The 16,310-nt window shown below is 36.6% G+C and overlaps 3 protein-coding genes across 3 annotated transcripts in view; all 3 read right to left on the bottom strand.

Moving 5' to 3' along the window:
• Positions 1–5,651, bottom strand: part of LOC106883058 (zinc finger protein OZF) — a 35,564-nt gene extending 29,913 nt beyond the window's left edge. Inside the window, exon 1 of the mRNA XM_052977578.1 lies at positions 5,220–5,651. The gene's annotated coding sequence lies outside the window, so the exon portion shown is untranslated. The remainder of the gene's footprint in view (positions 1–5,219) is intronic.
• Positions 2,433–4,654, bottom strand: LOC106881416 (zinc finger protein 239-like). Its single transcript, XM_014931801.2, has one exon. It carries the CDS (start codon positions 4,504–4,506, stop codon positions 3,445–3,447), a length of 1,062 nt encoding a protein of 353 aa, XP_014787287.1. The 5' UTR covers positions 4,507–4,654; the 3' UTR covers positions 2,433–3,444.
• A 1,461-nt stretch (positions 5,652–7,112) lies between the features above and the next one.
• On the bottom strand, positions 7,113–15,360 carry LOC106881418 (zinc finger protein OZF-like). The gene is made up of 2 exons (XM_052977580.1): positions 12,291–15,360; positions 7,113–9,154 (listed from the first exon to the last, which is right to left on the bottom strand). The coding sequence occupies exon 1, from the start codon at positions 14,510–14,512 to the stop codon at positions 13,175–13,177; it is 1,338 nt and encodes a 445-aa protein (XP_052833540.1). The 5' UTR covers positions 14,513–15,360; the 3' UTR covers positions 7,113–9,154; positions 12,291–13,174.
• Positions 15,361–16,310: the final 950 nt, after the last annotated feature.

Raw genomic sequence — 16,310 nt, 5'->3', positions numbered from 1 at the left:
GAAGGAGGGAGGGAGGGAGACAATGTGTGTGAGAGAGAGAGAGTGAGAGAGAGAGAGAGTGAGAGACGGAGAGCGTAAGACTGTGTTTACTGAAAGGAAAAGCGAAAAGCGTTTGTCTATTTTTTGTTTTATTTTTTAATTTGAAAACGCACCTCGCGCAACGCATGCGCATTAGTGAATTAAGTATCGTCTGCTCAGACAAAACTTATAAAATATGGCCAAGACTTGATGTGAAACCCAGAGAAAGTCTGAAAGGGTTTAGGAGACGGGGTTTTTATAGTTTCTTTCCCAAATACACCATATTAAGATTTGTTAAAGACTTTACCAACGCAATGAAGCAGAATAATAATATAAATATGGTCTTTGATTTTGCTGTTTACTTCTTAACATAATGTGAAAAATAAGAGAGAGCTTTACAGACGAGAAGAGGTAAGAATATAACTGACAATTACTATTTCTATCTCCAGTTACTATAATTTAGTAGTGGATTACAAGTGTAGACTTGCTTCATACTCAAGGATATTCCCATTTATATAATTATACACTTTTGTTACTCGATCTTTATGAATTTATCAAGTACAAGTTTAATTAACAAGTAAGAATTTCTCAAATATTTTAATGAAAGAATTTTTCTAAAATCAGAGCACAACGAAACTGCAAAACGACAATCCAAAGAGCATCATTGCAAATATGCTATATTTACTCATGTATAAAGTTGCATCCCTAATTTAGTGTTAAATCTTGGTATGAAATTTTTTTCCACTATAGTTTTAGCTTTGCCCTGTGTAAAAGTTGCACCATAGGATTTCTTTTGGTCTTTTGAGCAGACTCAGTAATAAATGAGTTCCATTCATAAGAATACACACATATGAGGAGGTGCTGAAAAGTTCTTTACTTTGGGTTAAAGAAAATACAGGAGGTGGGTGTGTTGTAAGAAGCTTGCTTCCCAACTGTATGGTTCTGGGTTCAATCCCACTGTGGCACCTTGGGCAAGTGTCTTCTATTGTAGAGTTGGGCTGAGTAAAGGTTTGAGTGGATTTGGTAGACAGACTGAAAGAAGCCCATTGTATGTATATATATATATATATATATATATATATATATATATATATATATATGTGTGTGTGTGTGTATGTATGTGTGTTTTTGTTTGTCTCCTCACTGCCACATGACAATTAGTGTATTTATGTGCCAGTAATTTAGAGGTTTGGCAAAAGGCACTGATAGAATAATTACAAGGCTTTAAAAGAAAGTAAAAAGTCCTGGGGTCGATTTGTTTAACTAAGAACCCTTCATAGTGGTGCCCCAGCATGGCTGCAGTCAAATGACTGAATTCCTATACATAGAACACAAATTCACAAAAGTTTTGTGACAATTCCAGAAACTAAAGAAAAGTTATAAGGGGTTGTAGTAAAGGAGTAAAGACCCCCTTTGGTCATGAATGACCATAGGATTGCACCTAGAAAGGAACTCTCTGAAGCACAAGTCCAGGTAAGGTTGTTTATGGAAAACCAGCAAGTGTCCATGCATACCAGCTTCCCCTCACCACACCACTGATGTTATTTAAGGGAAAGGCAAAGGCTGATACAGCTTGGCACCAGTGACGTCACAACTCATTACTACAGTTGAGTGAAATGGAGCAACGTGAAATAAGTGTTTTGCTCAAGAACACAACACACAGCCAGGTCTGGGAATCAAACTCACTACCTCTTGATTGTGAGACCGACATTCTAACTACTGAGCCATGCGCCTTCATGAGGGGTTATATGGAGTGCTTAGACCAGAATTCAGCCAAATGGTTGGATGAAATCAGAGCATAGCCAGGTTTGTGGGGTAGCAAACACAAAAAAAAAAAAATAAAATAAGGTGCTGTGCCATATACCAAACAATTTTTAACTCATTGAGTATACATTTTATAACAGGTGGTAATTTTGAAAAGTGTGCTTGGGTGAGGAGAGCAGTTGCTCCCTTTTAGCTATGCCACTGGATGAAATGAATACTGTGTAGTTGAAATGTCGTGTGGAACATATTTGGAATAACTAAACGAAGTTCAAGTGTCCTGTAGTGACACATTGCAATTTCTTTAGAAGAGACAGAAACAGAATAGTGGGAGGGCATAATGAGTAGTTTTTATTGCATTTTTGATAGAGACGGAATATATTTTGTATGAATGTTCACTACTTTATAAGAACTATATCAGCTAAGCAAATGGCCTTCCCTAAATGCATTAAAAGCATTATAACACATAATCTAATCATTATTATCAGAAAATTATCTTCTGTTCTCTTTGAGCATATAAAAGACAAATTTCACGGTGCTACTTTAGCGTGCAGTCTACCGTAGTATCCAGTCTATGCTGTGAAATTACTTTTAGCATGTAATTCACAAAGTAATTTCACAGCATAGACAGGATACTGTGGTAGACTGCACACTAAAATAGCACCGATTTCACTGGGGCAAAATAAGTAAGACATAATGTAAATTTGTAGCTTCAATTCTCTAGAAAACAGACTGATGCACATCAATATCAATCCTTAGACATTAGAAATATCAGAAATGTCAAATGAAAGATGAGAAGGGGAAAAATGGCACATGATATGAAATTAATGAAACTTGACTAAATGAAAAACAAAGCTCATCCTAAAATATTAACTATAGCTTGCTGGACTGTCCTCTCTGTGATATATTTACTTACCTTGAATTAAAGAATAGAAATTATTGAAATTAGACATTACTCATTTTACCCCACTTCAGACATATTTTGAAACTTGAAAATGAAACTAGACATTAGTGTCGGGTAAAATTGACTTGGAATCCGACAGAGAAAAGAATATTGATTGTTAAACATCAAAAATTATCCAGATATTTTATTAGAAACCTCAATTACAATCGGGTCAAAGTTGAAGAAAAAGATTTTATGAAAAAGAGGGCCTGCCACCTATGTTTCGGACTCCTAACCGTAAGAACAATACCTATGCTGACCATTTTCACTCCTAAAGATGATGCAACAGTACAAAATAATGATGCAGTACTTGCTATGTAATGGTTTCAAACAGATCGAGAGAAAACGAGAAATCAGAAATTACTCATTTTGCCCAAACACACTTCATTTGGAGAATAACTAAACAAAGAAGTGCGAGTGTCCTATAGTGACACATATTGTATTTACTTCAGAAGAAACAGAAATAGGGTATTTTCCAATTTGACGTCCGTAAAGTCATAGTGAACCAAAACATTTATTTCAATAAAACATTTCATAATCAGAAGTGGAACACATTGCGGATTATCTGCTGATCTGGAAGTATTTCGTTGGGATTCACCATAAAACCAGGTGCAGCAGGGCGTCCGTTCATGAGACATACTAATCGAGGTGAAATGAAACAGATTCGATTTTACGAAAGTCAAATAGAAATAGAATACATGATATTGATAGTCGAGTGTATTTTACCCAGTGTGAATTCTTTTATGCGTTGCTAAATCACTATTATTGACAAACGATTTTCCACATATCTCACAATGATAAGGCTTTTCTCCTGTGTGTCTACGTTTATGGACTACAAGAGAAGAATTATTAATAAAGGATTTGCCACAAATTTCACAATGATACGGTTTATCCCCAGAATGACAACGTTTGTGAGTTACTAGAGTAGAATTAACAGAAAACGATCTCCCACAAACGTCACAACGACAGGGTTTTTCCCCAGTGTGACTACGTTTGTGTATAACCAAACTGGAGTTTTCATTGAATGATTTACCACATATTTGACACTGAAACGGTTTTTCTCCCGTATGGATTCTCCTATGTGTTGTTAAGTGGCTGTTAGATACGAAAGTTTTCTCACATATTTCACAGTGATAAGGTTTTTCTCCAGTGTGGATTCTTTTATGTACCACAAGATGAGAATTATTAATAAATGATTTTCCACATATTTCACAATGATAGGGTTTGTTTCCGGAGTGTATTCGTTTATGCGTTGTTAAATAACTGTTACTCACAAAATACTTGCCACATACTCCACAATGATAAGGTCTCTCTCCAGTGTGACTACGTACGTGGATAACAAGACTCGAGTTCCGAATGAAAGATTCTCCACAAATTTCACAGTGAAACGGTTTTTCGCCAGTGTGTATTACTTTGTGCCTTGTTAAATAACTATTATCGACAAACGATTTCCCACATATGTCACAACGAAACGGTTTCTCTCCAGTATGTCTTCGTATGTGAATTGCAAGCTTTGAATTACAGACGAAAGATTTCCCGCATATTTCACACTGGCAATTTTTTTCTATTTTGTGTATTTCTTTATGCTTTAAGACTTCATATTCCGAAGAGAATGACTTCCTACAAACGTCAGATCTATATTCAGTAATATTTCCCTGTAACGATCTTTCTTTAGTAAATGCTTCACTAAATTCAGGTTCCTCTTCTCTATTTGTCTGTATAACTGCATCTATATTGTTAAAAACAGTTATGTTAGAAGTGTCCAAATAATCAACATTTTCCATATTAATTCGAGAAGAAAAGCCAAGAAATATTTGAGTATAATCAACAACGGTTTGCTTTCCTCCCGGGAATATTATTATCAAAGACCACTGTTTACCTTGACAACAATCAAATCAGCTGAAATTATAAGCAGGCGGTGTCATTGACAATATTTCCTTCGTTTAAATGTTACCGGTGGCATTCGTTAAAAATTCCCGAGAAGCGGTTTTAATTATTTGATAGTATAGAGCAGTGGTTCTCAACCATTTTCACCTTTGGGCCCACTTTTTATGATCAAAAAATCCCAGGCCCACTGACCTCTAAACCAGTTATCCGACCCTCTTCCGGAATATAAACCCCATAAAGTAGTAATTGTGTCCACATGCCAGCTTCATGTACAGGTATAATCACAATCGTTAAATAAATACACCAGTGTTATACTTGTTTATGGAACTTGCAAGCAAAGAAAAAAAAAATCTAAAAACGGAACAAAAGTATATTTACATTTTTATATACAAAAGATGAAGAAGCAATTTAATGGCTACATTGCCGTTGGTGTCTTTCAATTAGGTTGGTAAGACTAACAGTTACCGTTAATTACATAATGAATGGCAAAAGGAGATCATGCAATCTTTTCATAAACATTTCATGGTTAGCATAACCATGCTGTGTGATAATAAGATGGAGTATTAATGATGAACTATCTATTGGCAAAAAGCAGAGATTAGTTACTTACCAACAAAAGTGAAATTTTAATCACTTCTTATGTTTTTCTCATAAGTGCATTCAAAACTGCGTGTGAATTGAAAGCTACACCAGTGACTTTGATGTGCAATTATCTGAGACTTCCTCTTTGATCTTTTAGATTTGTTACGTTTTGGAACAAATCTCTCGGCAACGCTGGTCAAGACTACCAATTGAATGCTAAAAACAGCTTGTTTCCAATCCAGAAAATTTCCCAGAACCACTAGTGGGCCTCAAGCCTATCGTTGAGAACCACTGGTGTAGAGGGCATAACTACAGATGTATACCTTCCCGACTTAGTTGCTAATTAACTTCCAGAAGAATCGATACTTTGTGACGAAACTTTCAACAAATAATCTCTTAAATTTTGTAGATTGAGTGTATGAAGAGATTTGTAGAAGACAATTTTCCGAGGGGTTTTGGAAAATTCACACGACTTGACATTTTCTCATCACTTTCAGGAAAATAGGTATTTTTTTAATGAAATTTTATACTTATACAAATACCTTTCAAACGGTGTAGATTACGATTACAAAGAAATTTTTAACCAAAATTATTTGGAGGGGGGTGAGGAAAAAATGTGATTTAAGGGAGATTTAGCTGTTGTTTCTAGCACATCGCAAGACCACCCTCGTTTTTTTTCTCACTCAAATATGTATTGATTTTTTCAATATTTTCCCCCGTAAACACATGCTCCAAGGCTGTGTATTCCTAAGCTGGTTACCAAAACCCAGCTTTTTCATTCCTTTCCTTGTAAAGAAAGAATTGGTTGTTTCCAGTTTGTGATTTTTGATAAAGCAAGAATAATCATCTTTGTTGTTTTAACATCTACTTTCTCCATTCTTGGCCAACCATATAGCTTTTGGTTCAGGCTCAGTGCATAGCACATTGGGTAAAATGTTTACTACTATAGCCATAGGCTGACCAAAGGCGTCATAGTGGATTTGGTAGATGGAAATTTAAGAAACTTGTTATGTATGTGTGTATATAACACACACACACACATATATATATATATATACGAGTATATATATATACTCAACAACTTTCATCTGAGAAGCCTACGCCACATCCTGGCAAAACAGACAATCCAACGTTGAGATCCTGAATCATGTAGGCCTTCCCAGCATATTCACCCTGCTTTGATGACACAGACTGTACTGGCTAGGACATGACCACCACATGAAAGATGGCTGCATCCCAAAGAACATTCTCTATAGGGAATTGACATCTGGAAGAAGAGCCACGGGTTGACCTCATCTGTGATACAGGGAAGTTGTAAAAAAGGATTAAGGCCCTTGTCATCAATACAGAGTCCTGGGAGAGCCTCGCAGCCGACTGACCAGCATGGAGGAGCACCCTGAATGAACACCTCAGATCAGGGGAAAAGAAGTTAATGAGCACAGCAGAAGACAAGTGAGCCATGCAAAAGGAGTGCAGTAACTCCAAAGCCCTAATGTGCTCTATGTGACAGAGACCGTCACTCATGTATAGGTCTGTTTAGCAACCAGAAACACTGTTCCAGCGAAGCTGAAAACAGCAGGGATACTACCCATAGTCAGCTCTGACTGAAGGAGGCCCATCATCATCATCATCGTTTTACATTTGCTTTCCATGCTAGCATGGGTTGGACGATTTGACTGACGACTGATGAACCAGGTGGCTACACCAGGCTCCAATCTGATTTGGCAGAGTTTCTACAGCTGGATGCCCTTCCTAACGCCAACCACTCCGAGAGTGTAGTGGGTGCTTTTACGTGCCACCGGCACAAAGGCCAGTAGGCGGTACTGGCAACGGCCACGTTCAAAATGGTGTATTTTACGTTCCACCTGCACAGGAGCCAGTCCAGCGCCACTGGCAACGATCTCGCTCACACACATACATTATATATAGTTCAAACTTTAGTATACATCTGGTAGTATGCCGATTAAGGTGCTTTCACTGTCTATGGCTATCTGATAACAGTATGGATATGTCACTGGATCTACCTCAAGAATTCCTCAGTGTCTGTTGAGTATATAACAAATGAGAGAGAGAGAAAAAGGAAGACACAAGATTCTTTATTAATCATAACCAGTTGTACAGTATCTCATCCTCAAGGGACCAATGTAATATGGGTTGAAATGATCGCTGTGATTAATAATCTCATGAATTCCATTTCTTCGTTACATATATATATACACATACACATGTTTCTTTGTCTTGAAGTCATGTGAGAGTTGTAAACAAGTATCACCATCATACAAGCAGAGTTATTTGTTGTGGTGGTGAGGTGTGTGGGGTAGAATGTGATGGCTGAAGAAGAGGAGTCATAATTGGTTCACTGAGCTGTGTGTGTTGCTGTGGATTGTTTAGGATGCAAAGAGAGTTCAGTTGCAATGTTATTACTTCACCTCGTGTTATCTTTACTGAAAACTGAGATGGATGTACTTGGGAGCACTTATGTCAGCTAATGATATGCAATTTTGGGCAAATGTTAAGGTACTATAGTCGGGACATATAACCTGGAGAAACATTTGTGTGTGTGTGTATAAAAATACTTCATCCAAATGTAAATTTTCTACTTGGTTATTTGAAAAAATTTCTAATAGGAAATTTCCTTGTGATTCCTATTAGCAAATGAAATGTATAATGGTGGATAAATAAAACCCCCAAATTTCTCAACTTCCTGTTTTATATAACTCCAACAATATTTCCAGAATTTTCAACTCTGTGTAACTCACATCAATACAACAATCACGTACTGGAATAAGCAGAAGAGTTTCAAGAGGAGACAGCATGAATTTTATCCCACTTACATTATACACACACACACAGAGGAAGGGATGCTGAAATGTTCCTGGCTTTAAGGGTGTTGCAAAAGGCCTCTTTGGAGACCCAACCTTCCAAGTTCTTTTATAGGGCTCAGAAAAACTGAAGGATCACTGCAATAAGTCTGTGAATATGGAAGGGGAAAATGTTGAATAAAATAATTAACTGATCCTCCTGTATTTCTTCTATCTCTATTCTCTTATGCCTAAAATGCAGCTGACCCACAAACTAACAACAAACATACCTTGTGTATGCGTTTGATTTTGTTTACATACCTCGAGCTGCTTCCAGTTCATATTTGAATATATATAATTAAGATTCAGTTGAATTAGGTACTTAAGTTGAGGCACCAAGCCTGTCTAGCTTAAAATTAGGTGAATAAAAAGCAAATAAGTAACAAGAATGTCCAGGTATCAGTGCATTACAGCCGTTTCAAGCAGCTCCATTTAATTAATGCACTGATACCTGGACATCCTTGCAATTGATTTGCTTTTTATATTTCTTTTTTGTTTGACATTTGACTGCAGCCATGCTGGAGCACTGCCTTTAGTCAAGCAAATCAACCCCAGTACTAATTCTTTGTAAGCCTAGTACTTATTCTAGTCTCTTTTTGCTGAACCGCTAATGTTACAGGGACATAGACACACCAGCATCAAGCAATGTTGGGGGGGGGGGGGAATGGCGCAAACACAGACACACAAACATATACATAATATATACGATGGGCTTCTTTCAGTTTCTAAATCCACTCACAAGGCTTTGGTCCAAGGCTATAGTAGAAGGCTTTGACCTGAAGCTATAGTAGAAGACACTTGCTCAAGGTGCCATTCAGTAGGACTGAACCCAGAACCATGTGGTTGGTAAGCAAGCTACTTACCACACGGCCACTCCTGCACCTATATATATACACATATATATATATATAAAGGGTGTTATATTATTGTGCTTTGTGTTACTGGTTTTTATTTTGAATGCTGAAGTTCCTAGAGCAGTCATATATTATTCATGTATCTATCTGACATCTATAATTTGGAAGCTGGATTTACAAAAGACTCCTCCACAGTGAAATGGACTGCCTAACTTTATTGATGTGGAATTTGGGATCCTGTGTAGGGGCTGTAAAAAAGGGAAAAAAAAAAAAATGTTAACTGAGACACTGTGATGACAATGCTATGTGTGAAAGACATTTTCATTTTATTAGTTTATGTTGCTGCCGTAGTATTGAAGTCATTTACATTTTTATGAAATGTTTATGGGAGATGGTGTTAGAATTTTTTATGCATTTTGTGTAGAAATGTGATGTTGGGAAGCAAGGTAACAATAGTATTTCTGGTTTTTATCACTGTTATTGTCATTGTCCTGCACTTATGTAGAATTTTTTTTTGTTTTTGTTTTGGAGGTTTTAAAGTTTCTTTTCGGTGGATTTACTGGAAATTACTTAAAGGGACAGAATCGTATTAAAAGATCTGGCCAGTGTTTGATATACACTTGGTAGAATTATTGGGAATCGTTATATAAGGGGAGAGAACCGCTTCTAAGTTTATTTTCTGATGTTGAGAAATCGTTATCAGGGTGAAAAGTACACATTTCCATATAATTATCCAACATGCATTATATATATGCATACACATACATGCATTATATATATATATATATATATATATATATATATACACACACACACACACGGCACCTTGGTGTAGTGCCTTTGACTATAGTCCCATGCTGACCAATGCCTAGTGAACGAATTTGGTAAGCAGAAACTGTGTGAAGCCTGTCGTGTGTGTGTTTGTCAGTACCCATCCTGCTTCTCAACTGCTGTTGGATTTTTTACCTCACTATAAATTAGCAGTTTGGCAAAAGAGACTGATAAAATAAGTATCAGGATGATGGATATAAAAACAACAAAATAATGGGTAAATAATGTTAAGTACTATTTGTGAAATACAGTTGTTTTGAATTTGCTGCAGAAAGTGGTCTATGTTTGTAGTGGTGAGTGGCTAAGAATTTGCTAAGAAAGTGGCCTGAGTGTCAAGGGGTTGGCAGCTTGAAAAAGTTTGGGAACTACTGACAGTGTCCCAGCATGGCCGCAATCCAATGAATGAAACAAAAGATATAATCAAAGTAAACTAAGAAAAAACACGCAGGAAAAGTCCAAGAGACGTCCACAGTTATTATTAGTCTGATGCGCAAGGAAGACAGTAATTGTATATGTGTGTTGAAACATTTAATACAGAGTATTAGTTGTAATATATTTTATATATGGCGTGTGCTTACTACTATGTAAAAAGCACCCAGGACACATTGTAAAGTGGTTGGCGTTAGGAAGGGCATACAGTTGAAAAACCAAAGCCAAAACAGACACCTAGAGCAGTATAGCTCTCTGGTTTGTCAGCCTGTCAAACTGTCCAACCCTTGCCAGCAGGGAAAATAGACATTAAATAATGATATAGTTTAGTAATTGCGTGCATATAAGTTGTGTTAATATTTTATGTATAGTGTGTACATTATATATATATATATATATATATATATACACACACACACACACACACGAAAAATGTCTGCCACAAAAGTGAATACACACTTCAGGAAAGGAAAAAAAATCTATATAAATATTTAACTTGTATAAGTACTCCTATAAATACCTCTCTCGATGTTTTACCAAATTAAAAAATATTTATGCAGATTTTTCCTTTCCTGAAGTGTGTATACATATATATTTATTAGGGATAATATGCTAAATGGTGTAATTGGTAGTTTTTTTGTAATCATTTCATTATTTACTGGCAGTGTTATGTCCCTTTTTACATTAAATCTTAATACATATTTTCATATCGGAGCTATCTATTTCTGATAGGAATGAGAAAAACAGGTTCTGTGATGGCGTTGTTGTTGAACAATTTAATGTCTAGGCAGGAATTAATTGTGTCTCTCTGAGAAGTTTTTGTAAGAATATCCCAACTGATGCTGTTCGGTGTTTGTACGCACATGAACATGCATATACTGTCCAGTGTTTTGATTTTACAGGCATGGCTGTGTGGTTAAGAAGCTCGTTTTGCAACCACGTGGTTTTAGGTTCAGTCCCATTGCGCTACATCTTTGGCGAGCGGCTTCTACAAGACCCCCCCACCACCACTCCATCCCAGGCCAACCAAAGCCTTGTGAGTAAATTTGGTAAACAGAAAGTGTGTGGAAGCCTGTCGTAAGTAGGATCATTTGACATCCGTTTGCGACCGACTGACAGAAGCTGGCAAGTCAGAAGACTGCACTAAGCTCTGCCGTCTGCTTTGGCAAGGTTTCTATGGCTGGATGCCCTTCCTAATGTCAACCACTTTACAGACTGTACTGAGTGCTTTTTATGAGACATCAGCACCAGTGAAGTCACCAAATAATTTGCAGGACAAAGATCCCTAAATATTATTTCCCCTGTTGAGTTGGGGAGTTGTATTGAGGGAGGTGGCTTTGTGTCTTGTGGTGAGAGCTTAAACTATGACAGAGGGACATAACCAGGTGTTTTGCTACAGAGGAGATACATGGCAACCCCGAGAGAAGGAAAGAGAGAGAAAGGGTGAGATGGTGGTGACATGTCAGGGCATACACTCAAGATACAAGGAGGTGAATGTAAATGGTGTGGCACAGAGGATTGGGCAGTGAGGGATGAGGGAGTGCATAAGATTGCAAAAAGAGAGGGGGAGGAGAAGGTGAATGCAATGAGTGGCAAACATGGGTATATAAGGAGGTGGTTGGATAGCAAATATATGGTTAACAGGGGGAGGACAGAAGAAAGATTAAGTGGCATTGAGCTGCTGGAGCAGGAGGTGGGGGAAGACACACAAACACGTGTCTGTCTCCCACCACTGTCGGTTTGTTTACATTCCCACGACCAGGCATTTCAGGAAAAGAGACCAACAAAATAAGCACCAGACTTCAAAAAATAGCTACTGGGTTTGGATTATTCAACTAGACACTTCAAGGCAGTGCTCCAGCATGGCCACATTTTAATGACTGAAACACGTAAAAATAAATGATAAAGTTTTTCCATCAGTGAATTACAAGTATTTCAAGTACTCACTTATTTCACATCAAATAATTCCTAATATATTTCACTTAGATATAATTTTACTGTTATTGACAAATATTCATAACATATTTCCAATGTTTTTTTTTTGGTAAAACAATTTCTCTAAAATAACAATTCATTTGTAGAATAACTAAAAAAAAAAAAAAAAAAATTTTCAACATATATCACCTCCATAATTGTTCTGTGCATGTGTACATCGGTGGTAGTCATTAAGTTTAGAATTGTAAGTGTAACTCATGTTTCACAATTAACAACTGGTGTTGGTGTGTTTACATTCCTTTAAATTAGCAGTTTGGCAAAAAAGATTGAATAAGTACCAGGCTCAAAGTCCTGGGTTCGATTTGTTTTGCTAAAACTTTTCAAGGCAGTGCTCCAGCATGGCCACAATCAAAGGACTGAAACAAGTGAAAGATATATTTGTGACTGTTAGTAATAAATGATTTCTCAAACATTTCCCAACATGACTAAATTTGAGAAATTACAAAATTTATCAACAAAAAAAAAAAAATCCTCATGTACTTCAGGGGAACAGTGCAGATTCTTTCATGCTTCTAAGTGACCATAAGTGATAAAAAAAATTTCCCAAGTGTGGATTCTTTTGGGAACTACAAGATCAGAGAATGGAATATTTCAGTGACAAAAATTTTCTGATCGTTTCTCAAACAACTCACCAATGTTGCAATGTTTATGAACTTTCTTAAGTGGTTGCCATTAGGAAGGGTATCCGGCCTTAGAAACCACATCAAAACATGACTGGTACCTGGAACAGCCCTCCAACATGCTAACTTCTGTTGAACTGTCCAGCCCATACTAGCATGGAGAACAGATTTTAAATGATGATTAATAAAAGAATCCTCATGGATTTCAATTAAAACAGTTTTTTTCTGAGGCTGTATTCTTTCACGAACTACAAGTTTAGAGTTATCAGAAAATGGATTCCCTTATATTTCAGTGACAAAATTTTTCTGGTGGTCTCTCAAACCACTTCCCAACATGGCTATGTTTATGAACTACAAAATAAAAATTCACAAAAAAATCCTCATGGATTTCAATCAAAACAGTTTTTTCCGAGTATGTATTGTCTCATGCCTTTTTAAGTGCCCATTAGTGATAAAAGACTTCCCACACATTTCACAATGAAATGGTTTCTCTCCAGTATGAATTCGTTTATGTCTGTTTAAATCACTGTTATTGACAAAGCATTTCCCACAAATCTCACAGCCAAAAGGTTTTTCTCCAGTGTGTATGAGCCTGTGAACTACAAGGCTAGAATTCTGAGTGAAATCTTTCCCACATATGTCACAATGATACGGTTTTTGCCCAGTGTGAATTATTTTATGTCTACTTAGATCACTATTAGAAACAAAAGATTTCTCACATATTTCACAATGGAATGGCTTTTCTCCAGTATGAGTTCTTTTGTGAACTGAAAGATTAGAATTATCAGAGAACAATTTTCCACATATTTCACAGTGATAGGGTTTTTCTGCAGTGTGGATTCTTTTATGTCTGTTAAAATCACTGCTATAAACAAAACATTTCCCACAGATGTCACAATGATAAGGTCTCTCTCCAGTGTGACTCCTTATATGGATAACAAGGTTACAGTTCTGAGTAAATGATTTCCCACATAAAGCACAATGATAAGGTTTTTCTCCAGTATGTATCCTTTTATGTGTTTTTAAAAGACCATTAGTGATGAATGATTTCCCACAAATCTCACAACTGAAGGGTTTCTCTCCAGTATGTATCCTGTTATGTCGGTTTAAATCACAATTAGAGACGAAAGATTTACCACATATTTCACAGTGAAACCGTTTTTCTCCAGTGTGAATCCTTTCATGAGTTTTTAAATGACCTTGAGTGATAAACGATTTACCACAAATTTCACAATGAAAAGGTTTCTCTCCAGTGTGTAAACTTTTGTGTTTCGTTAAATAGCTATTATCTCCAAAACTTTTCCCACAGATGTCACAATGATATGGCTTTTCTCCAGTGTGGCTACGAATGTGAACAACAAGAATGGATTTCTTCATGAAAGATTTCCCACATATTTCACAGTAGAAAAGTTTTTCTGCAGCATGTGATATTTTGTGTGAATTTATGTTGCTCCTGGGGACGAATGAGTTCCCATATATTTCACAACACACGGGTATTTCTCCAGCATGTATCCTTAAATTACTGTTAAATTTCCCACAGATTTCACGTTGGCAAAGTTTTTCCTTACTATGAATTTTTGTGTGTGTGAGGACTTCGTGTTCTGAAGAGAATATCTGCCTACAAATCTCACAGAAATATTCAGCAACATTTTTGTCCACAGTTTTCTCATCTCTGTCATTAAAAACATTTGTGTTTAAAGTATCCGAGTGGTTAACGTTCTCCATATTCATTCTCGAGGAATTCTCAAAAACTGACAAATGTCTGAGTATAATCTATGATAGTTCAATTTCTCGTTTCGGACATCATGGGTCTCCGTTTATATTTGTGAATTATATATAATGAAAATACATTTTCTATATACCACTAAAATGTTCGTTGCTGACAAGGCTCTCTGCAGTTAAGGCATACATATTGTTGCAGACAAAGACTTCCATTCCTCCAGAAGACATGAGCATATGGTAAACAGGTGCAGTTTGCGCTACCATATGACCTGTAGCAGACGTTCTTATAGAACTGTTTTTTAATACTGGTTCTCAGAGAACATTCAATTATCAAAACTGTGAGCAAAAAAAAAAAAGAAGAAATGGCAGTGCAAGATAAATTTCGAAGAAAGAAAATATGCGTATATGTGTCGGTGCCAAATAAATGAAATGTGTGTGAGTGTGTATATATTTAGAAACTTAGAAGTTATGACCTGTCATAGAGTGACCATTGGTTTTGCACCTACAAAGCGCTTTGCGTGTAGTCCTGATAAGTCATGTTTGTTCGCCACAAGTTAATAAAATGCCAACTGTGTACTGTGATAGCAATCTGTAAATTTACTTTCGGTTTGAAGGACGCGTTAAAAGTTGTTTTGTCAGGAAAACTTATCGCTCCCATTTCCTTTGTCTCGCAAAACAGGGAATAACCAATTAACGATGAAATGAAATACTTACACCAACCCTGAAACATGCGAGTCGCCCTATCTTATCTACAAACACTTACGTCCACCTTAGCACGAGAGAATTACTACATATGTAATTGGATCAGTTCAATTAATTAGAAACATACAAAACACAGGCGGTGTTGTTGATAATTATTCCTCGTTTCAATTACACCGGTGACATACGTTAAAAGTCCCCAACGTAATTTAATAAATTCTGAAACAAAGGATTAATCCCAATCACTTTCAGCCATAAATAACAGAGACTGGAATATTATGAAATACACATCAAGAGTAATTTATTAATTATTCTCCGTTTTCATTTAGAAGTTCATCCAAGTCATTGTTATTTCCACTGGTAGTAATCAGTAAATTAATAACTTTGGTACTTAATTAATTGACTGATTTGTATATTTCCATGCGACTAAATTATAATTGAAAGTTTTCTCGTCATTTTACGTTAGGGAGTGAACAACATCATCAATATTACTTGCCTTGAATATTTCAGGAGTAAGACATTCTTTTCTACTCTAGGTACAAGGCCCGAAATTTTTTGGATTAGATCGATCCAGTACGCAACTGGTACTTAATTTATCGACCTCGAAAGAATGAAAGGCAAAGTTGACCTCGGCGGAATTTAAACTGAGAACGTAAAGACAGACGAAATACCGCTAAGTATTTCGCCCGGCGTGCTAACGTTTCTTATTGCTTTATTGCCCACAAGGGGCTAAACATAGACGGGACAAACAAGGACAGATAAAGGGATTAAGTCGATTACATCGACCCAGTGCGTTAACTGGTACTTAATTTATCGACCCCGAAAGGATGAAAGGCAAAGTCGACTTCGGCGGAATTTGAACTCAGAACGTAACGGCAGACGAAATACCAATTTCTTTATTAAGCATAAAGCCCTAAACACAGATGCGGACACCACAAGGACAGACAAGACCACAGTGGGGACAAAAAACATAAAACGAATGTAAATGGGATGAAATTATATAATAATGAAAAAAATGAAAATAGCCACATGGGTCCCACTCCCATGCGGTACCCTTTGAACCATTATATATACTATCTACAATTGTTCTTTTTTCCTACTTTGTCAC

The sequence above is a fragment of the Octopus bimaculoides genome, chromosome 28 (genome assembly GCF_001194135.2).
Source record: "Octopus bimaculoides isolate UCB-OBI-ISO-001 chromosome 28, ASM119413v2, whole genome shotgun sequence".
NCBI classification, from domain to species: domain Eukaryota; kingdom Metazoa; phylum Mollusca; class Cephalopoda; order Octopoda; family Octopodidae; genus Octopus; species Octopus bimaculoides.
Note: the sequence above shows the minus strand (reverse complement) of the source record. Positions and strands in the feature narration are given on the sequence as shown.

Bases quoted from the DNA above. Each gene is read 5' to 3' on its own strand.
- LOC106881416 (XM_014931801.2), bottom strand. From the start codon at position 4,506: ATGGAAAATGTTGATTATTTGGACACTTCTAACATAACTGTTTTTAAC.
- LOC106881418 (XM_052977580.1), bottom strand. From the start codon at position 14,512: ATGAATATGGAGAACGTTAACCACTCGGATACTTTAAACACAAATGTT.